At 40.3% G+C, this 24103-nt stretch overlaps 1 protein-coding gene across 1 annotated transcript in view; it reads right to left on the reverse strand.

Annotated features, from left to right (window-relative positions):
* Positions 1–13074: 13074 nt before the first annotated feature.
* Positions 13075–24103, reverse strand: part of LOC127575288 (interferon gamma receptor 1-like) — a 52698-nt gene continuing 41669 nt past the window's right edge. Inside the window, exons 4-7 of the mRNA XM_052025051.1 lie at positions 21072–21235; positions 17345–17501; positions 15184–15290; positions 13075–13541 (exon numbers count right to left, since the gene is read on the reverse strand). Coding sequence (XP_051881011.1) covers positions 13311–13541; positions 15184–15290; positions 17345–17501; positions 21072–21235 — 659 coding nt within the window. The 3' untranslated portion in view covers positions 13075–13310. The remainder of the gene's footprint in view (positions 13542–15183; positions 15291–17344; positions 17502–21071; positions 21236–24103) is intronic.

The following is a 24103-nucleotide window of genomic DNA, read 5'->3' on the forward strand; positions in this document are numbered from 1 at the left end:
GTGTGGAATTATAATGAAACTGGAATCAAAATTCCATTTGGATCTTAAAATATAGCAATAAATAACTGAAGCTTGTAGTGATTTAGGACTAATTGATGCTAGATGTGAACTGTACGTAACTGTTCCGACTTACATACAAATTCACCTTACGAACGGACTCAAAAATGGAACTCATTCGTAATCCGGGGACTTCCTGTATTGTGTTCAGTTTTGGTCACCCTGCTATAGGAAAGATGCCATTAAGCTGGAAAGAGTGCAGAGGAGACTTATGAGGATGTTGCTGGGACTCGAGGGACTGAGATACGGAGAGAGGTTGAGCAGGTTGGGACTTTTTTCATTGGAGCTTAGGAGAATGAGGGGGGATCTTATAGAGGTATATAAAATCATGAGGGGCATAGATAGGGTGAATGTGCACAGTCTTTTCCCCAGAGTTGGGGAATCAAGAACTAGAGGGTGTAGGTTTAAGGTGAGAGGGGAGAGATTTAATAGGAACCTGAGGGGCAACTTTTTCACCCAGAGAGTGTTCAGTGTATGGAATAAGCTGCCAGAGGAAGTGGTTGAGGCAGGTACATTAACAACATATAAAAGGTACTTGGACAAGTACAAGGATAGGAAAGGTTTAGAGGAATATGGGCCAAACTCAGGCAAATGGGACTAGCATAGATGGGAATTTTGGTCGGCATGGACCAGTTGGGCCAAAGGGCCTGTTTCTGTGCTATATGACTCTGTGACTCCTGTTGTTGCCAATCCAGAGTTTTATGAATGTTCATCATGACATTCTTGCTTTTGTATTCTATGCCTCTGTTTATAAAGCTCTGGATTCCCTATATTAACCACTTTCTCAACCTTTCCTGCCACTTTTAATGAGCTATCATATGAACTTCTGTTCTGCTGCTCTTCTAATTTATATTGCCTCTTTTAATTCTTTCTCACCGAACATAACATTTCACAGCATTAAATTTCATTTGCTACCTCTGTGTCCTTTTCACCAGCCTGTCCATATCTCCTTGAAATCTGTTACTATCTTCCTTGCAGTTCACTCCAATTTTTTATCATTGGTAAATTTGCCTTGTACACTCAGTCCAACTCATTAATATAAAGAAGAGCAGTAATCTGAGCACTGACATTTAAGGAACTCCACTGTACACTTCCCTCCAGTCTGAAAATCTCTCAATGTCCATTTCCTCTTACAATGCATTATATAATAAACATTACTATACAAACTGTTGTGAAAGGTGGTGAACAAACAAACAGCTAACAAGAGAAAGAAGTTTCAAGTGCATTCCCATCTCAGCAATGGTGGAGGCCAAAGATGAGGCTGAAGTATTTGCAGTCATTTTCAGTCATGGGTATGAATCCATTTCATCTTTCTCCTGGGCTCCCCCCATGCTATCACAGAAGCTAATCTTCAGCCAGTTCAATTTACGCCACGTGATATCAAGAAATGACTGGGTGTACTAGATACAGCAATTACTACTGCACCAAATTGTATTGCTGAAGATTTGGGCTTTGGAACCAGCTGGACTAGTCCTAGACTTCACAGGACATGAAGGAGCCCATGTAAAATCAAAAGCAACTGAGGGCAAGACACTCAACCAGCTGAAGTCATATAGCAAGATCTAAGCAATATTTGCAGCTAGACTGATGAGTGGCAAATAACATTGATAGCACACAGGTTCCAGGCAATGAGCATGAACAACAAGATAGAATCTTACCTAGCCTTGACAAAGCTGAATCTCATCGACATCCTGGAGTCACCGCAGAAAAAGAAGTTTAACTGAACCAGATACAGTGGCATGCAAACGTTTGGGCACCCCTGGTCAAAATTTCTGTTACTGTGAATACTTGAGTGAGTAGAAGATGAACTGCTCTCCAAAAGTCATAAAGTTAAAGATGAAACATTCTTTTCAACATTTTAAGCAAGATTAGTACATTTTTTTTGTACAATTGTAGAGTGAAAAAAGGAAAGGAGCACCATGCAAAAGTTTGGGGACCCCAAGAGATTTGAGCTCTCAGATAACTTTTACCAAAGTCTCAGACCTTCATTAGCTTGTTAGGGCTATGGCTTGTTCACAGTCATTATTAGGAAAGGCCAGGTGATGCAAATTTCAAAGCTTTACAAATACCCTGACTCCTCAAACCTTGTCCCAACAGTCAGCAGTCATGGGTTCCTCTAGGCAGCTGCCTAGCACTCTGAAAATTAAAATAAATGATGCCCACAAAACAGGAGAAGATGAGAAGAAGATAGCATTTTCAGGTAGCCGTTTCCTCAGTTCATAATGTAATTAAGAAATGGCAGTTAACAGGAACGGTGGAGGTCAAGTTGAGGTCTGGAAGACCAAGAAAACTTTCCCAGAGAACTGCTCATAGGATTGCTAAAAAGGCAAATCAAAACCCCTGTTTGACTGCAAAAGACCTTCAGGAAGATTTAGCAGACTCTGGAGTAGTGGTGCACTGTTCTACTATGCAGCGACACCTACACAAATATGACCTTCATGGAAGAGTCATCAGAAGAAAACCTTTCCTGCATTCTCACCACAAAATTCAGTGTCAGAAGTTTGCAAAGGAACATCTAAACAAGCCTGATGCATTTTGGAAACAAGTCCTGTGGACTGATGAAGTTAAAATGGAACTTTTTGACCGCAATGAGCAAAGGTATGTTTGGAGAAAAAAGTGTGCAGAATTTCATGAAAAGGACACCTCTCCAACTGTTAAGCACGGGAGTGGATCGATCATGCTTTGGGCTTGTGTTGCAGCCAGTGGCACAGGGAACATTTCACTGGTAGAGGGAAGAATGAATTCAATTAAATACCAGCAAATTCTGGAAGCAAACATCACACCGTCGGTAAAAAAGCTGAAGATGAAAAGAGGATGGCTTCTACAACAGGATAACAATCCTAAACACACCTCAAAATCCACAATGGATTACCTCAAGAGGCACAAGCTGAAGGTTTTGCCATTGGCCCTCACAGTCCCCTGACCTAAACATCATCAAAAATCTGTGGATATACCTCAAAAGAGCAGTGCATGCAAGACGGCCCAAGGATCTCACGGAACTAGAAGCATTTTGCAAGGAAGAATGGGTGAAAATCCCCCAAACAAGAACTGAAAGACTTTTAGCTGGCTACAGAAAGCGTTTACAAGCTGTGATACTTGCCAAACGGGGTGTTACTAAGTACTGACCATGCCGGGTGCCCAAACTTTTGCTTCAGGTCCTTTTCCTTTTTTGTTATTTTGAAACTGTAAATGATGGAAATAAAAAAAGTAATCTTGCTTAAAATATTAAAGAAATGTGTCATCTTTAATGTTAATGCCTTTTGGAAATCTTTTACTCGCTTAGCTATTCACATTAACAGAAATTTTGACCAGGGGTGCCCAAACTTTTGCATGCCACTGTACAGAGGGATCTTGGGGTGCAAGTCCATAGCTCCCTGAAAGTGGCAACACAAGGGGATACGATGGTAAAGAAATCATACAGTATACTTGCCTTCACTGGTTGGGGCATTGAGTATAAAAGTTGGCAAGTCATGTTGAACCTACATAAAACTATGGTTGGGCCACATTTGTAGTACTGTGTTCATTTCTGGTTGCTGCATTACAAGAAGGATGTGGAGGTTTTGGTGATGGTGCAGAAGAGATTCAGCAGGATATTGGCTGGATTGGAGTGTATTAACTTAAGGAGAGATTGGACAAACTTGGATTGTTTCCTCTGGACCATAGGAGGCTGAAGGGCAACCTGATCCGAAGTATATGAAGTTATGAGAGGAATAGATAGGGTAGATGATCAGAGTCTTTTTCTCAGAATGGAAATATCAAATAATAGAGTGCATATATTTAAGACGAGAGGGGGCAAGTTTAAAGGAGATTTATGAGGCAAGTCTTTTTACACAGAGGTTGGTAGGTGTCTGAAGCATGCTGTCAGTGGAAGTAGTAGGAGCAGATATGACGGCAATGTTTAAGGAGCATTTATTCCATCTCTTTAGATACTTGAACAGACAGGGAATAGAAGGATATGGACCTTGTGCAGGCAGATGAGAATAACTTAGATTGGCAGCACGGTCCACACAGACATCATGGGCTGAAGGACCTGTGCTGTAGCGTTCTATGTTCTTCTTCTGAGGCAGTCCCTTGAAAATCACATATTTCCACTCTAGTCCTGAGGATTGGAAAAGTCTCTGTGTGAATTCTCCCAGTGTGGGGTAGCCAGTGCACACTAGCTGCCACACATTCTTAATGGAACCCGATTTTGGTCCACTGGCAAGGAGATACAAAATGATTGGAAATAAGGTTCTGCCTTTAAAATACAGTTGAACAGGTACATGGATAGGAAAGGTTTAGAGGGATATGGATTAAATGTGGGAAAGTGGGACTAGCTTAGATGGACATCTTGGTCGGCATGAGCGAGTTAGGCCGAAGGGCCTGTTTCCATGCTGTATGACTATGCTGTAAAGATGTAGTACATACCTGTCCATCGACAGCTGTTCAGTAAATGTCAGCAACAAATATAGTCATTGTGACCTGATGTAAGAGATAGTGCTTCCACTTGATCAAGGCCCATTCAAGTAATTGAATGATAATTTAGGCTGACACACATACAATACTGAAGTAGTATCTGTATGTACAGTACATATGTGTGGTCAGTGTGCATTTAAGTGTGCTTAGAATCGTGTGTGTGTGTGTGTGTGTGTGTGTGTGCTTGACAGGCTGTATGTGGGGTTAAAGTTTCCTTTGCCTAGCAGGGTCTGGAACCAGGAGTCAGAGTGTCAGGATTGGGATAAAACACTCAGAACTGAAATGAGGAGGAATTTCTTCACCCAGCAAAAGGCCCAAATCAACACACGAACAATGCAGAGGAGACAGGCTTGGCTAACCGCACATGATTGGGAAGCTTTCCATTTTGCATCCATTGATCAGGTCACACCAATTATGCTGATATTTTTTCAAAAGTCTTCTCCTAGTTCAGGCTGACTATGGTTAAGTATCCATCCACTATCCTGCATGCAGATGATCGTGTCAATAAGCAGCACAAGACTATTAGAAATCTTCCTACCAGATAGAGAGCAGGTCTGATCTGGGTGAATCACTAGTGCATAAGCAGTGAGAAGTCCATTTCCGACCTCTTCTGTCTCCTCCTTCTGTTAGAGGAGGATGATGATGCAGGAGTTAATTCTAGCCATGAATTCTAGCCATGACCAACCACTTCATCACAGCAGATGTCGTTAAGGTAGCTCACTCTGCTCTTTTGAAGCAGATGGGAACCTTCGACTGCAGCAGTGAGAGGTTGAAGATGTCCTTGAGCACTCCAGCTAGTTGGTTGGCACAGATTTTCTGTACCCTGCCAAGTACACCATTGGCGCCTGATGCCTTGCGAGGGTTCACCCTCCTGAAGGATGTTCTGACATTGGTCTCCGAGACAGAGATCACAGAGTCACCAGATGCTGTGGGGATTCACACAGGCATAGTGTTATTCTCCCTTTCAAAGTGTGCGTAAATGGCGTTGAGCTCCTCAGGGAGTGAAGCATCACTGCCATCTATGCTGTTAGGTTTCGCCTTATAGGAAGTAATGGCATGCAAACCCTGCCACAGCTGTGATGCATCCGATTGTGTCTTTATCTTCACACGGAATTGCCTTTTTGCTCTCACAATGGCTTTCCAAATGTCGTACCTGGACTTCTTGAAGGGTTCTGGATCACTGGTCTTGAACGCCACTGATCTAGCCCTTAGCAGACCGTGAATCTGTTCATCCAGGGCTTCTGGTTTGGGAAGACTCAGTATGTTCTCAAAGGCACACACTCACTCAAGTGGAATCCTTGTGGGTGGAGCTAAGAAATAGCAAGGGTAAAAGGACAATGGTAGCAGTCATATATAGGCCCCCTAATAGCAGTCAGCAAGTGGACGATAAATTGCAGTTTGAGATAGAAAAAGCATGCCAGAGTGACAATGTGAAGATAATTATGGGGGATTTTAACATGAAGGTGGACTGGGAAATCCAGAATGGCGGTAGTACTCAGGAGAGGGAGTTTGTGGAATGTCTAAGGGACGTTTTTCTAGAGCAACTTGTTGAAGAGCCCACCAGGGGATCGGCTGTTTTGGATTGGGTGCTGTGTAACGAACCGGAGGTGATTAGGGAACTAAAGGTAAAGGAACCACTGGGAACCAGTGATCACAATATGATTGAGTTCAGTTTCAAGTTTGAGAAGGAGAAACTGGTAACTGGTGTATCGATATTTCAGTGGAACAAAGGAAATTACAATGGTATGAGAGAGGAGTTGGCCCTAATTGATTGGAAGAGTAAGCTGGCTGGAGGGACGGCAGAGGAGAAATGGAAGGAATTTCTACAGGAAATAAGGAAATTGCAGGATAGATATATTCCAAGAAAAAAGGTTTTTAATGGAAAAAAGGCACAAATGTGGATAACGAGAGAGGTGAAGGCTAAAATAAAAGCAAAAGGGGCGGCGTACAAAGAAGCAAAAATTAGTGGCAAAACAGAGGACTGGGAAGCTTTTAAAAACCTGCAGAGAGAAACTAAGAAGGTCATTAGGAAAGAAAAGAGGAATTATGAAAGGAAGTTGGCGGATAACATTCGAAAGGATACTAAGAGTTTTTTTAAATACATAAGGTGTAAAAGAGAGACACGGGTTGATATAGGACCAATTGATAACGGTGCAGGAGCTATTATAATGGACGATAGAGAGATGGCAGAGGAATTGAATGAATATTTTGCATCGGTCTTCACCGTGGAGGACATCAGCAATGTGCCGGTTAGTCAGGAGTCTCACGAAATGGAATTGAGTTCAGTTAAGATTACTAGGGAGAAGGTGCTAGGAAAACTAGATGGACTAAGGACTGATAAGTCTCCCGGACCGGATGAGGTGCACCCCCGGGTTCTGAAGGAGGTGGCTTTAGAGATAGCGGAGGCATTGGTGATTATTGTCCAGAAATCGATAGATTCAGGCGTGGTTCCGGAGGACTGGAGGGTCGCAAATGTAGTTCCGTTGTATAAGAAAGGAGGGAGGCAGCATAAAGGAAATTACAGACCTATTAGTCTGACGTCAGTGGTGGGAAAGTTATTGGAATCTATCCTCAAAGACGGGGTTACGGAATACCTAGAGGCGCAGGGCAGGATAGGTCCTAGCCAACATGGTTTTGTGAAGGGAAGATCCTGCCTGACCAACCTATTGGAGTTTTTTGAAGAAATCACAGGCAAGGTGGATAAGGGAGAGGTGGTAGATGTTGTGTATTTAGACTTTCAAAAGGCCTTTGATAAGGTGCCTCACAAGAGACTGATTAATAAGATGAGAGGTCATGGAATTACGGGTAGGATAACAGGATGGGTGGAGCATTGGCTGGTTGACAGGAAGCAAAGAATGGAAATAAAAGGATCTCGTTCTGGCTGGTTACCGGTTACTAGTGGTGTGCCGCAGGGGTCGGTGTTGGGACCGCTCCTTTTTACCTTGTACATTAACGATTTGGATAATGGAATAAATGGTTTCATGGCTAAGTTTGCGGATGACACCAAGATAGGGGGAGGAATAGGGAGTATTGAAGAGATAGGAAGGTTGCAGAGGGAGCTAGACAGTTTAGGAGAATGGGCAAGGAAATGGCAGATGAGATTCAATGTAGGGAAATGTGCAGTTGTACACTTTGGAAGCAGAAATAAGTGGGCAGATTATTATCTAGGAGGAGAGAAAATCCAAAGCACGGAAGTACAAAGGGACTTGGGGGTACTCGTGCAGGATACCTTAAAGGTTATCCACCAGGTCGGATCGGTGGTAAGGAAAGCGAATGCTATGTTGGCATTCATTTCGAGAGGTATAGTGTATAAAAGTAAGGAAGTGTTGATGAGGCTCTACGGGGCACTAGTGAGGCCTCATTTGGAATATTGTGCGCCGTTTTGGGCCCCACATCTTAGGAGGGATGTGTTGACGTTGGAGAGGGTTCAGAGGAGATTTAGGAGGATGATTCCAGGAATGAAAGGGCTTAAGTATGAGGAGCGTTTGTCGGCTCTTGGACTGTACTCGCTGGAGTACAGAAGAATGAGAGGGGACCTCATAGTGACATTTAAAATATTGATAGGAAAGGACAGAGTAAATGTGGCTAGGCTGTTTGCCTTGGTGGGTGAGTCCAGGACCAGAGGGCACAATCTTAGAATTAGAGGGTATAGTTTCAAAACAGAGATGAGGAAAAATTTCTTTAGCCAGAGGGTGGTGAATTTGTGGAACTCCTTGCCACGTACAGCAGTGGAAGCCAGATCAGTGGGGGCGTTCAAGGAGGAGATAGATAGATATCTAAATAGTCAGGATATCAAGGGATATGGGGATAAGGCCGGTAATTGGGATTAGAATAGTTTTTTTTTCTTCTTCCCCCATTCCCCATTTCTCATTTCTATTTCCCTTTCCTTGGAGCAGACTCGATGGGCCGAATGGCCTGCTTCTGCTCCCTTGTCTTGTGATCTTGTGATCTTGTGATGCAGGTCTTGATGAAGTCCGTGACGACTGTGAAGAAGCATAGAATTTTACACTTCCAATCAGCCTGAGCTATCGAGTCCCATAGAGTGCAGTACAGTTCAACAGACAAGCTTCGCTTCTGGGAATATTATTCATTTTAAAGGAACAGATAAACTTTGTCAGCTCATTCAGACGTAAAGCCCCTTCATTAGAACTGTTTAAATTCTAACATAGCTTAAGAGGAAAAGAGAATGAAAACACTGTCACGGAAAGGAATTTCAATTAATAAACAAAGAAGTGAAAAGAAATTAAAGGAAGCGGACTTCAGAACGATGTTTATACCAAGTAACATAAATGCAATTAAATGTGTCCTGTCTTACAAATGTCGCAGCAAAACCAGCATTTACTATCCTTTGCCATTTGGCTTTGAGAAGGCAGAGGGGTGCCTCTTCTTGACCCGCTGCAGTCTTTCTGGGGGAGTTATTCCCATAATGCTGTTGGGCAGGGAGCATCAGGAATTAGGCTCAGCAACAATGAAGGAATAGCGATATGATAATGTGTGACTTGGATAGAAATCTTCAGATGGTGGTGTTTCTAAGTACTTACTGAGCATGTCCTTTATAGGTGGCAAGGTTCGTGGGTTTGGGTAGTGCCGTTAGAGTAGCCTTGGTGAATGTCTTTTATAGAAGGAATAAACTGCAGTTACGGTTTGTGGATGGAATGGGAATTAAATGTCAAGGATGACGGATGGGGGTAACTTTATTCTGAATGGTGTTGATCTTCTACAGTGCTGTTGGAACTGCGCTTAATTGAGGTAAGTGGAGAGTATTCCATTACACTTATGATTGTGTCTTACAAATGGTGGAACGGTCTTGGAGAGTCAAGAAATGAGTCACATCAGTGGATACCCAGCCACTGACCTGCCCTTGTAGCCACATACAGTGGCATGCAAAAGTTTGGGCAACCCCAGGTCAAAATTTCTGTTACTGTAAATAGCTAAGCGAGTAAAAGATGCTCTTTTGAGGTCTATCCACAGATTTTCAATGATGTTTAGGTCAGGGGACTGTGAGGGCCATGGCAAAACCTTCAGCTTGTGCCTCTTGAGGTAGTCCATTGTGGATTTTGAGGTGTGTTTAGGATCGTTATCCTGTTGTAGAAGCCATCCTTTTTTCATCTTCAGCTTTTTTTTTGTTACAGACGGTGTGATGTTTGCTTCTGGAATTTGCTGGTATTTAATTGAATTCATTCTTCCCTCCAGCAGTGAAATGTTCCCCGTGGCACTGGCTGCAACACAAGCCCAAAGCATGATCGATCCACTCCTGTGCTTAACAGTTGGAGAGGTGTTCTTTTCATGAAATTCTGCATGCTTTTTTCTCCAAACATACTTTTGCTCATTGCGGCCAAAAAGTTCTATTTTAACTTCATCAGTCCACAGGACTTGTTTCCAAAATGCATCAGGCTTGTTTAGATGTTCTTTTGCAAACTTCTGATGCTGAATTTTGTGGTGAGGATGCAGGAAAGGTTTTCTTCTGATGACTCTTCCATGAAGGTCATATTTGTGTAGGTGTCGCTGCACGGTAGAACAGTGCACCACCACTCCAGAGTCTGCTAAATCTTCCTGAAGGTCTTTTGCAGTCAAATGGGTTTTGATTTGCCTTTCTAGCAATCCTATGAGCAGTTTTCTTGGAAAGTTTTCTTGGTCTTCCAGACCTCAACTTGACCTCCACCGTTCCTGTTAACTGCCATTTCTTAATTACATTATGAACTGAGGAAACGGCTACCTGAAAATGCTTTGCTATCTTCTTCTCATCTTCTCCTGCTTTGTGGGCATCATTTATTTTAATTTTCAGAGTGCAAAGCAGCTGCTTAGAGGAGTCCATGGATGCTGATTGTTGGGACAAGGTTTGAGGAGTCAGGGTATTTGTAAAGCTTTGAAATTTGCATCACCTGGCCTTTCCTAATGATGACTGTGAACAAGTCATAGCCCTAACAAGCTAATGAAGGTCTGAGACCTTGGTAAAAGTTATCTGAGAGCTCAAATCTCTTGGGGTGCCCAAACTTTTGCATGGTGCTCCTTTCCTTTTTTCACTCTACAATTGTACAAAACAAAAATAATACACTAATCTTGCTTAAAATATTGAAAAGAATGTTTCATCTTTAACTTTATGACTTTTGGAGATCAGTTCATCTTCTACTCACTTAACTATTCACAGTAACAGAAATTTTGACCAGGGGTGCCCAAACTTTTGCATGCCTCTGTACATTAACACTCCTAAGCATCCTGCCATTCACTATATTCTTGCATATGACTTCCCAAAATGCACTAACTCAATCTTGTCCAGATTAAACTCCATCTGCCATTTCTCCGCCCAAATTTCCAACTGATCTATATCCTGCTGTTTCCTTTGACAACCTTCTTCACAATCTGCAATTCCATTAATTTTTCTGTTGTCTCCAAACCTACTAATCAGCCCCCACCTACATTTTCATCCAAATCATTTACATATATATTACTAACAAAGGTCTCAGCACTGATCCTTATCACAGACCTCCAGTCAGAATAACACAACTCCACCACTACCCTCTGTCTTCTATGATCAAGCCAATTTTAAACCCAACCTACCAAGTCCCTGTAGATCCCATGTGATTTAATCTTATTGATCAGCTTACCATGAGGGACTTTGTCAAATGTTTTACTAAAGTCCATGTACCATCTTTGTTACCTCCATAAAAAATTCAATTGAGTTGGTGAGACATGACATCCCCCAAAGCCATGCTGACTATCTCGAGTAAGTCCATGCTTTTCCAAATGTGAATAAATCCTGTCCCTAAGAATCTTCTCCAGCAATTTCCCTAACACTGATTCAAGGCTCAATGGCCTATAATTTCCTGGATTATCCCAATTTTCCTTCTTAAACAAAGGAGGTGGAAGAAGAAGAATGATTGAATGAATCATTTGAACTTGGTGAGGTGTGGAGATGAACATGTTAAAGTTGTGGGTATGAGAGAAAGGTGTGCAGCTAAAATCTATATCCCAATGTAGAATTCCAGTACATGATGAGCCTACAAAGAGAAGCCCTGATTTTAAGGTCCATCATTTGTTAAGATATGCTATCCATTATGGTGTGTTATGCTGGATTACAGACTGATTAAAATGTTTCCACCATTCCACATAAATAAAGCTTTGTCCATAAGAGTTACTGTTCAACTTTTCATCTTTAAAAGAATTCAAGCCTGGTGCAGCTTAAGAAGTTCCAACATGGTTACGTCAGTTTCTGGAACCAAAAGGAAATCTGCCAACTTTCTAATTTTTCCTCCCTTACCCAGTACAAATCTATTAAATCTTACTCTGCTGACGGCAGCCAAAATATAATCACTGCCCTTGTGTCAACTTCTTTGAAAAGGCTGGCACAGGTTCAATAAGATATGCATGCAAACTCAGCAAAATTCATTTTCTTAGAAAAAGATAACGTAATTTTTTTTGTTTTCACCTTCACATCTAAGATACATTCTGTCACTGTCTTGTGCTGATAATTTTCTCAGTGGCTTATTGGGGTTATACCTGGTTAGTCAGATCAATTGAAACAAAGACAATGAAGGATCTTGTTGAGCAGTTCACTTCGGGAAGAGTGACCATAACATGATAGAATTCTTCATGAAGATGGAGTGTGTAAAGTTGATTCTAAGACTAGGGGTGATTTACATGCCTCCATTATTCAGTATATAGGGGCAGATGAAAATAATTTAAAAAACCTATGGCTTCATTACAACAAACCAAATATGGCAAATGCTGGAAATCTGAAAGTAAAAACTGAAAATACTTAATGGGTCAGACAGCTTCCATGGAGATGGAAAATGAATTAACGTTTCAGGTCAATAATATTTTGTTGGAATTAGGAAGGGTCATCAACCTGACACATTAACTCTGTTTCTCTCTCCTCAGATGCATACTTTGCAATATTCTTCCTAATTATTAATCTCTGCTCAATTTTTGTACAAGATCAGTGTGATTCAGTAGGTGAGATAGACAACCAGTATTCCCACTCAAAACAGGCCAGAGTCTCATTAATTTTAAAACACAATTGGTTTTGAGCATTTACCTCTATTGCTCTTTCAGAATTTGCTTTCTCAGCTCCTTACAACTCATTTACTGCTTGGCTATGTGAAGAGATATGCCACCTTCCTGATTGGTAAGCTACAGAATAGCATTGGAATGGTGGGGCCTGTAATGGTATTCCACTGAGGCCTTACCATGAAAATAGATTCTGTGAGCCTCTTCATGTGGATGATGTAATTGATCCACTCGCCAAAGAATAGTGAAAATGGAAATCTGCTTATATGGATGGATGTTAAAGGCAACATTTTGATCTGTACAGGAGCTCTTCCCTTTTCCTAGCCAACATTTATCCTTCAGTTAATGTTATCAAAATTGATTAACTGGACATTTATGTCACTTGCTGTGTGAAAATGTGCTTCTGCCTTCATAACAACAATGACCACTTCAAAATGGAATGCAAAATTATTTTGGATAAAAATAAACAGATACTTTTAAATTTTTTTCTCTATTTTATTAAAATCTACATATTAAGCAAACATACTTTACATTCTTCCCTTAATGTTAGGCAGGTTCTTGCTACCAACCAAATTCTGAAAAGTTAACATTGTTCGGATCCCAAACCTTATATTGTTCGGCTTGTATTAGGAATTCCTTTCTAAGATGATTTAACTAATTCATTACAATAGTGCACATAAATTTATTTTGTGCCTTCTTCACACAAATCAACTCTACAGCATGGCAATAATGATGCACAACATCTACCAGGGACAAGGAGTTGCAATGAAAGGAGACAGCATCCTTGGAAATTAAAGGACATTCTCCAAATTTTGAGGCCTATCATATGCACAGATCTTCCCAGCATATTTCAGGTCAACAGCATGTGGTTCACGGTTCTCTGGACATGTGCTGGGTTTTGCAACTTCTTCAAAGATGAGGTCATGCTCAACTGGAATCACTTCCTCATATTTAATTACAATAGATACAGCATCCTCTTCAATCTTCTCTACGTGTGGGTTGATGGCCTTTACAATAAGTATCTAGGAAACAGAAGGTGAAATTTTAATTCAAAATCAGAGCACTGATATGTTCAATGCTAATATACATGTTAAGATTGATTAAACAAATACTGTATATGGTAATACTCTATGGAGTTATTTAATAAGTACAGACATATACTTTAATTACATTTCTGTGGAAATTCCAATACTCTAGAGAACTGAAGAACATTAATCAGCTAAATGGAGTGATTTCATAATATGGGGTGGAATTTGTCCATTGGGTTACTGTGCTGGGTTATCTCAAAATTCCATTATTATGTTCAAAGCTCACTGGAAACCATGTAGGCTGAGAACAGTCATGAATGCCAAATGCATCCCAGCATAAGGAATGCTTGGTGCATTGCAGGCCTCTAAGTCAGTCAATGTGCAAAGTCAAGGAGCATGTAGTGGTCTAGCAAGAACTTTGCAAAGAGTTTGGTTGGAACCCGTCCTTTCCAACTCCATTAGAATACTTCTGGATCCAACCCTGGATGCAGTATCAGATACTGTACGTGACATCTCAGCTTTATTGCAGGGCAAGCAGAAGCAAATCGATGTCTACATACTGCAGTGGAAGCTCAGACTTTATAATGCAAGATGCTTCTATCATGGCTCTGGATGTCAGTGTGTAAGTGAGGTCATTCAGGATGACAGGATTAATGATCATATCACTGCCACTCCACTGATGCCCTTGACAATGCTTCTGCTGTTGGACAGTTAACCAAACAGATCTGATTACTCCTACTAAGATGCTCTAGTCAGAGACTGGACCTCCTAGGCTCTTAGAGCTGCTTTTAATTATCCTCCAAAGCAGTCTTCATTCAGTCATAAAATTCAGCCATCTTTCATCAGCAATGAGGTAGCTGCTGGGTTAGCACTGCATAGGAATACTGGGGTAGGTAAAGCACAAGATGGAAAAGCAATAAAAGAATGCATAAATGTGATTACTTGATAGTTCTATGCAACATTGCATCCTTTAATTTTAAAATTTAATTCAGAATGTTTATCGTTTCAGGTTGCAACTGATTTTAGTGACGATATTCTTTTTAAAGCACAGATGTCAAACTCACTGGCTGAGATTTATAAGTGGTAATTGCTCCCCAAACTGGCCATTTTCCCACTTCTCTCCCTTTATTTCTGATCCTGGTATACTTGTCCTTTGCTTATTCTCCCAGTGTCACTCTCCTCCAGGTGATTGCTTATTAATCCACCCATGTTTGAGAGCAACTCGTTTGTGAAATCAGGACAAAATCCATCTGTACCTGCTACACTACTCCCAGCAGTCTTCTAAAATTTGAAACAACAAAATAATGCATGAAACACATGTAGAAACACAGCAGGAGTCATCAGAGATGAATTACTATTTAACATCTAATCTGATAGCAGCTGATTCCTTCCTGCCACTGGACATTACAGGATCTAGCCCAATTGCACAAGTAATGTTTTCCTTACTATTACTAATCACATTATAAGTGGCTTTCTGCTTTGCACTGACTTCCAAACTTGGATATAGTGCAGGACTGGTAAAATCTATTTACAGGCGGCAATAGATTGGCTTGGATTAGGCTCAGATGTTCAGACTACAAAGATACATACAAGGCCATTATAAACAATGCATGCACTGACTCACAGAACTACTTACCAAAGATTTTGGTAAGACTAATTCCTTTTTTAAAAGCTTCCAGAGAATGCTAGCAGTTGCAAGCCCCAAGATAAATGCAACCACAGCTAAAAGGATAATTAATGTTTCTAGATAGAAAAGAAACAAAACCATTATTATTCACTAAAGCTGCTGTAAGAAATTTTCTGAAAATAAGATTGCAATAACATTGTTATCCTATGTAAAATATGATGCAAAATGCAGCATACTACTGTTACCTTAGAATGATCTAACTTGAATGTTTGTCAGAGGGCTTGTTGCAATATAGCAGTTCTGTCAGATCATGGCCAGAAATTGATGAATGTATCTTTAACTCTTCCAAAATCTAAGTGTTGGGGTATTTGTATGTATAACAGCAAATTAAATTAAAAGAAAATATATTGCTGTATGTCATGTGAAATAGAAGAGATAAAATACATATATTGTGCTGGATGTTACTGGTAGATACTGACGTAAAGTGCTAGCATTTATCACCCATAAATGCAAGCAAATGTAAGACTTGAGTGCATGTGCAACTAAATTTGGAAGTCTCAGATTCCAGCTGGTAAGTCTGTTAGTCAGCTCTGCTACTGGAATCCAACAGCAGAGAACAAACTTACCATGATTCTCTAGAACTTGACAGATTTCTTAGCAATTAGGCTGGGGGATCTACTTATTATATCCTATGCCAGGTAAATTAGGTACAGCTTTTACAATCCCACTCAATTCAATGAAAATTTTACAGCTGAACTTGAGTTGAAGTTAATTGTATGATAATTAAGTTTGTGAAAGAAAAACAGGTCAGATGTATTCGGAGAATAAGGGTGGAATAGGTGGCTCACTTACACTAACATCAAAATGAAAAAACATTGAGAAACTAATGTAGTATGTTTTATTTTATTTAGTTTGTATATTTAGATGTACCTTATTTGCCATTTATTGTACATCATCTATACTTTTTTCAGGCTATAATTCGGGTCAAGGCATCATATGTGATATGCAAAAGGTCAAAAAGATGTAGCCTTAATACTAACTATGTTTCAAAAAGATCTTTGATGGCAAATGGCGGTTTTTAAAATATCCAGTAAGCTGGATCTACAGGTAAAATAGGTGTAATAGAGTCACAGAGTAATAAATCACTGAAACGGGCCTTTGGGCCCAACTTGTCCATGACAACCAAGATACCCATTTAAGCTACTCCCATTTGCCTGCATTTGGCCCATATCCCTCTAAACCTTTCCTATCCATGTACTTGTCCAAATGTCTTTTAAATGTTGTTATTGTACCTGCCTCAATCACTTCCTCTGGCAGCTTGTTCCATATACACAACATCCTCTGCATGAAGAAGTTGCTGCTCAGGTCCCTTTGAAATCTTTCCCCTCTCACCTTAAACCTCTAGTTTTTGATTCCCTTTCCCTGGGAAAAAGACTGTGCATTCACCCTATCTATGCCTCTCATGATTTTGTACACCTCTATAAGGTCACTCCTCGGTGTCCTATGCTCCAATGAATAAAGTCTTAGTTTGCCCAACCTCTCCCTATGACTCACACCCTCAAGTCCTGGCAACATTCTCATAAATCCTCTTTCCACTCTTTTCAGCTTAATGATGTCTTTCCTATAATAGGGAAACCAAAACTGTACACAAACTCCAGGTGCAGCCTCACCAATATCTTGTACAAATACAACATAAAGTCCCAACTCCTATACTCAATGCCCTGACTGATGAAAGCCAGCACACCAAATGATTTCTTCACCACCCTGTTTACCTGTGATGCCACTTTCAGGAAACTATATACTTGTACTCTTAGGTCCCTCTATTCTACAACACTCCCCAGGGCCCTACCATTCACTGTGAAAGTCCTACCCTGGTTTGACTTCCCAAAATGCAACACCTCACACTTACTGTGTATGGATTGAACGCCATTCGCCATTCCTCGGCCCACTTACCTAGCTGATCAAGATCCCACTGTAATTTTTGATAACTTTCTTCACTGTCTACAGTACCACTTATTTTAACGTCATCTACAAACTTACTAACAATTCTTGTACATTCTTATCCAGATGATTGAAATGATTGCTATTTTGTAATGACAGTTGAATAGTAGCAGTTTATAGTGCAATACAGAATGCAATTATAACTATGTGATATTTAAGGCCACATTACCTTGTAGATTTAAGGAATAAACCTCGAAGCATTTTTGTCTTGACCATTCTGCTTTCATTTTCCATTGTTCTGAATTCACTTGAGCAGAGACACATAAAGTAACTCTTGACTGTGTTACATTAAACTTCAGTCTTGATCTTTTTATTGAACAATTTGCCTTTAGTTAAAGACAGTAAAATAAAAGAGTAAGATTACAAGCTAATTCACTTTAATGCTTAATGTAAATTAAAACTTATCTGGTATCTGTATGTTCCAGTAAGTCTCTTCATAAGAAAGGATGTCATTTTTTAAAGGATAGAATAGTACTTGGTAGACAAACCAAAGGTTGGAATGCAGAATACATAAATGTTTGAAATCTGAAACAAAGCAGAACATGCTAGAAATACTCAGTAGGTCAGGCAGCAACTGTGGGGGGAGAGAGAGAGTTAATGATTCAGGTTGATGACCTTTCATTAACAGAGCCAACAACTGACTATAGCATTTTGAACATAGTGAATTGTTCCATGGTCCTTCACAGGAATGGTTATCGTTACCAAAATTAACAAAGACTCACATCACATATTAGAACAGATGACCAAAGTCTTGAAGAGACAGACATAGAAAGGCAGATTAGCATAAGAAGGAAATCACTGAACTTGAGTCTTAGACAGCATAAAGCGCTGCAATAGTGAAGTGTTGAAAACCGGTGTATACTTGAGGCCAGATGCAGGGAACTTGAGGGTTCGGGGCTAGAGGAAGTTACAGAGAGAGTGAGTGACAAAGCTGAATTTTTATGTGGCACCTTGTAGAATACTTCCTGGAAATACAAGTACACGACACCTACTGGTTCCCCCCTACAAACCTTGTGAATTTATCCTCAAAGAACTTAAGCAAATTGGTCAAACACAATTTTCCTTTCATAAAGCCATGTTTACTCTGCTTAATTTCCTTAATAATGAACTCCAGCACTTTCCCAAGGACAGATGTTAGGCTAACTGGCCTATAGTTTCCTGCTTTCTGTCTTCTTCCAGGGAATGTTGGTAAATTACAACTAACCCATCCATTTTCTTTGCAGCCACTTTGCTTAAGATCCTAGGATGCAGGCCATCAGGTCCAGGGGACTTCTCAGCCTTTAGACAATTGTGGATGCAGCATGGTAATTTTAAGATACTTCCTCTTAGGGTTAAGAAAGGTGAAATAGAACTAGGTATATGCCAGAGTTGAATATCGATGATAATTAAGCTCAAACATCTGGAGAATTCCTGCAGCTACACCACTACAGTCCAGTTTTAGGAGTGATCAGAGACCACTTGAGAGACCAGAGAAATTGGCACTCTATTTGTTTTTTTTCATAATTAAATCTCTAACCACTGCTATCAGTTTATTATCTTCTGTGCCTTGTATGCTTGAAATAATTACTAAAGAAAATTAAGAGATAAGAAGTGATGTTTCAAGTCCTGAAGAGTTTTGATAAATGGGGAAAACTGTTCCCACTGCTGGCAAGCCTGAAATTAATGCCCATAATTTTCCAATAAAAATAAAATGAGGCAGGGCATACTCAGCAGGACAGGTGGGATAATTGGGAGTAAAGCAGAATTAACATTTTAGGCCAATAATCCTTTGACAAAACTGAAAAAAGTTAGGGGTACTAGGGGATTTCAAACTAAAACAAGGGAAGGAAAGGGAAGGGGAAACCAAAACAAGGCCTGCAAAAATGTGCAAGCCAGAAGATTATTAAATCTAGATGTGATGGTGCAGGGCAACAGAGGTGGGAGAAATAAGTAAAAGAACTGGTCATTGACTTCAGAAAGGGGGGCGGTGAACATGCACCTGTTTACATCAATGGTACTGAGGTTGAAAGGGTTGAGAACTTCAAGTTCCTAGGAGTGAAATCACCAATAGCCTGTCCTGGTCCAAGCATATAGATGCCACGGCCAAGAAAGCTCACCAATCCCTATACTTCCTCAGGAGGCTAAAGAAATTTGGCATGTCCCCTTTGACCCTCACCAATTTTTGTCGATGCACCATAGAAAGCATCCTATCTGGATGCATCACGGCTTGGTATGGCAACTGCTTTGCTCATGACTGCAAGAAACTGCAGACAGTTGTGGACAGCCCAGCACATCACGGGAACCAGCCTTCTCTCCATGGACTGTGTCTACACTTCTCACTGCCTCAGTAAAGCAGCCAACATAATCAAAGACCCCACCCACGCCAGACATCCTCCCTTCTGCTCCCTCCCATCGGCAGAAGATACAAAAACCTGAAAGCACGTACCACCAGGCTCAAGGACAGCTTTTATCCCACTGTTATAAAACTACTTAATAGTCCCTTTGTACGATAACGGACTCTTGACCTCACAGTCTACCTCATTATGACCTTGCACCTTATTGTCTGCCTGCAGTGCACTTTTTCTGTGAATGTTACACTTTATTCTGCATTCTGTTATTGTTTTACCTTGTATTACTTCAATGCACTGTTGTAATGATATGATCTGTCTGGGTGGTATGCAAAACAAGTTTTTTTACTGTACCTCAGTATATGTGACAATTTAATTTACCAACTTAATTTAATCTTCATCAAATGTAAATAATAATAGCAGAAATATTATCTGAGATTGGAGAAATTTCAATGTGAATTGGAGAAATTGCTAAAATCTGGAGCCACAAACAATCTGTTGGAGGAACTCAGCAGGTTGAGCAGCATCTGTGGGGGTATAGGAGTTGTCGATATTTTGGGTCAAAACACTGCATCAGGTTCTGATGCAGGTTTTCAACCCAAAACATCAATAATTCCTTCCCACCAACCCCCCACACCCCCAGATGCTGCTCAGCCCACTGAGTTCCTCCAGCAGACTGTATTATCTGAAATTGTTGTGCCTGGAAGGCTATAATGTACTTGCTTGAAGAATGAAGTGCTGATTCTGGAGCTTACATTGTAGTAGGCAGAGAAAAATGGTAAGAGTGAAGAATTAAAATGACAGATGACTGGAAGCAATGGGTTATGCATGCAGGCTGAATGGAGAAGTACTGCATAAAGGTCATTCAATCTGTGTTTGATCTCCTTAATGTACAGATGACCACCTTGTAAGCATTGAATACAGTATAACCTGAAAGAATTTCATATGAATTGCTAGTTTATTTCAAAGAGGCATTTGCAGCCCAGGGCAGGGGGAAGGGGGGGGGTGGGGGGATATCAGGCCAGTACTCCACCTCCTGCATTTGCATGGGAAACTGGCAGAGGAAGTGCAGGAGACATAGGGGTAGCTGAGGAGAGGACTCAGGTGTCACAGAAGGAAAGATCTCTTTGGAATGCTGAAAGGTGAAGGGAAGATGTATTCGGTGATGGCCTCCTGCTGAGGATGGCAGAAGACAAGTCATTGAATGTGGAAACTGGTGGAGTTGATGTCCTTATGGAAAACTTTGGGAATTTTTTTTGAATGCAGCCAGTAGAAGGAGATGGAATACTCAAGAAAAGCAGAAACTGAATCCATAATAGCTTTTTTAGAAAATGCTAGGAATAAATATTTAAATAAAAGTTCTACAAATATGGGAAAAAAGATAATGGTACAGCTTTTTCACAAATCTGGTTCAGGTAAGTGATTAAGTACTGTTAATAATACTTTTTAGAACATAATAAGCAGAATACAATTATAACAGCATTGGTTAACAAGTGCAGTGAATTTGGATTTGCTAATTGGTGCAATATCAACATTAGCTGAAGGCATTTAATTACTTAATGTACATACCAAAATATTGTGTCCTTCCCGCTCAACACAAATTTTACATTTAAAGTCATTGTTTATGTTCAAGCCGGTCTCTGTACTCAGCTTTTCAACATGAGGAAAAATGCATCTTAGAGTAACTTCTTGTCCATGGACCGTGACATCAACAGTTGGAGCACCCAATGTGGCTGTATAAAACAGGGAAACAATATAATTGAAGAACATTGAGAAACCTGCTCAAGTCTACATATAGGTTAGAAATTACAGTTCACACTCAGTAGCAGAGGCCCTATATGCTCTCTTAAGTGATAGATCCCATGGTATTATTTCAAATAAGAACAGGGGAATTATCCTTGGGGAATTAGCCAATATTTATACCTTAAACCCACTATATACAAATTGACTGTTGCTTTAGAGATGGCAATTTAAAAATACTTCATTAGCTGCAGAGTGCTTTGGGATTTCCTTAAGTCATGAAAGATACTACATAAACATAAATCTTTTAATTATTTTTACCCTTGTACGTACATGAATTCAGTATTAATACAGAGATATGTAATGTGTCAGGTGGATTTTTCTTTGTTAGATATGTGTAGCTAAAGTGCAACATTTATGGAATTATGTCATAAAATCATACAGCGTAAAAAGAGGTCAGCCTATAAACTGGAACATGTAGCACCTGTTTGTATGGGTGAATCAAATAAAAGAACTGTTTTATGTATGCTTTAATGTGATAATGCCTATTTCCAGTGGAATACATGCTCATTGGGAAACTAGACCGAGAACACCATGCATGATGCACCTTAATGTGGTATGAATTGCACATATGATGACATCATTAATATGTGCGATGCTCATCTTTGCCTCACCAAATTAATTGGAGCAATAATGAGCAACTCTCCTTTCCATCTCTTATTAGAACAGGACATAAGTACCTCAATAAGTCACTTACAGGTGTGAATTAATGGGACATTAATGTGCTGCTGACTACATGTTCCTAACTGAGTTACTAATGCTGCACATAATTGTTACATTACTGGTACTCTCACCATGTCTGACTTGTTCAATAGGGCAGGAATATTTTTCTGTTGCAACATGCTTTATGTCAGCTGCATCAACATCTCTAATGCCATATAAAAATCCTTAAAAAATATTCTGTAACCCTCACCAGCATCCAATAAGGGAACCTCTGAATCCCAAAGTCGGGAATATTTATTTGTAAAAAATTGTTAGCGTTTGCTGTGTTCCCAGCAACAGCTGCCTGCAGAATGCCCTTGCCATGTAGAAGCACAGTGCATTCTGAATGCATTTTGCAGGCATTCAAAATGTTACACAACAGAGATATGTTGCAAAATCTGCCTGAATAATGGGCCCTTGTCTTGTAATGGTATGAGGACAATCAGCTGAGTGGAGGGATGTGCTTGCACATACTGAGACTACATTCCCCCCTTTCCACCCTTCCACTCAAATTGTCTCTCACCTCCATGGGAGTCTTTCATGCTGCTCTGGTGCAGTTGCCATGGTTCTTTGAGGCTCTGACAATTCCCATGGTTCATTGTGGCAAAGGCTCTCCACAGGCTGGGAATGCAGCAATCTCTAACAATGACTTAACAGAAAAATCCTAATTTCGGGACTTTTTGGAGGTCCCCTTATTGGGTGTTTGTGAAAGGTTGCAGAATATTTTTAGGAAATATTTGATGGCACCTGGGATTTTGATGCAGTTGGTATAAAGCATGTTGCAACAGAACAAATGTCCCTGCTCTATTAAATAAATAATTACTATTGAATCATACTGCTCAGAAACAGGTCCTTTGGCCCAATGTGTTCATGATGATGATAATAATCCCATTTTAAAGCTATTGGCATATAGCCTTTAATGCCTCGATAAGTGCTTGTTTAGATATTTCTTAAATGTTGTGTGAATCTCTGATGCCAGCACCCTCTAAGGTAGTGTATTCCAGATTCCATCCACTCTGAGCAAACATAAAATATTCCTCAGGTCTCCTCTAAACCCCCTATCCCTTTCCTTAAACCTAAGCCCTTTAGATTCTTCTATAATGGAGAAAAGTTTCTTACTATCTACCCTTATGATTTTGTATCCCTCTATCTGGTCACCCTTCTGCCTCCTCCACTTCAAGGAAAACAAACCTAGCCTATTCGGTCTCTCCTTGAGCCCTAAATGCTCCATCCCAGGTAACATTCTGGGGAATCTCCTCTGCACCCTCTCCATAACAATCATATCTTTTCTATAATGAGGCAACCAAAACTGCACACAATATTCCAGATGTGGCCTCACCAATGTTTTATAAAGCTGTACCATAACTTCCCTGCTCTCATATTCTATACTCTGGCTAACGAAGGCAAGTTCCTTGTATGCCAGATTCAGGGATACTTGGACTTATACACCAAGGTCCCTGCATGCCTCAATGCTTCCTAGGGCCCTACCATTCATTGGTATGTTCTATCCTTAGTTGTCCTCCCACACATATCAGGATTAAATCCCATCTGTCATTGCTCTGTCCATCTTATCAACTCATCAATATTGTCCTGTAGCCAAAGACCACACCCCTCACAATCAACAACACCGCCAATTTTCTTGTCATCTGCAAATCTATTAATCAAATTGTTAATGTATAGTACAAAAAATAAGGGTCCCAGCACTGATCCCTGTGGTACACCATTGGTCCCAGACTTCAAATCATATAAACAACCCTCCACCATCATTCTCTACCTCCTATCACCAAGGCAATTTTTGATCCAATGTGCCAATTGCCTTGAATCCCATGGGCTCTAATCTTTTAGACATATATCCCACGTGAGACCTCGTCAAAGTTTTCCTGAAGTCTATGTATGCAACATCAACTGCACTGACCTCAAGAATATATGTGTTACCTCTTTGAAAAATTCAATCAGGTTTGTCAGAGAAGATCTCCTAAAAGACCTGGTGGGTGTCCAAATTATAACAAACAGCCTACTCCATGTTCTTTTCAAGATAACAAAGTCACGGGGGTGTAGCAGTCTTTGTAGTAAAATTCATGACAATGCAGATGGAGATT

Source organism: Pristis pectinata, chromosome 10 (assembly GCF_009764475.1).
Source record: "Pristis pectinata isolate sPriPec2 chromosome 10, sPriPec2.1.pri, whole genome shotgun sequence".
In the NCBI taxonomy this organism is placed as follows: domain Eukaryota; kingdom Metazoa; phylum Chordata; class Chondrichthyes; order Rhinopristiformes; family Pristidae; genus Pristis; species Pristis pectinata.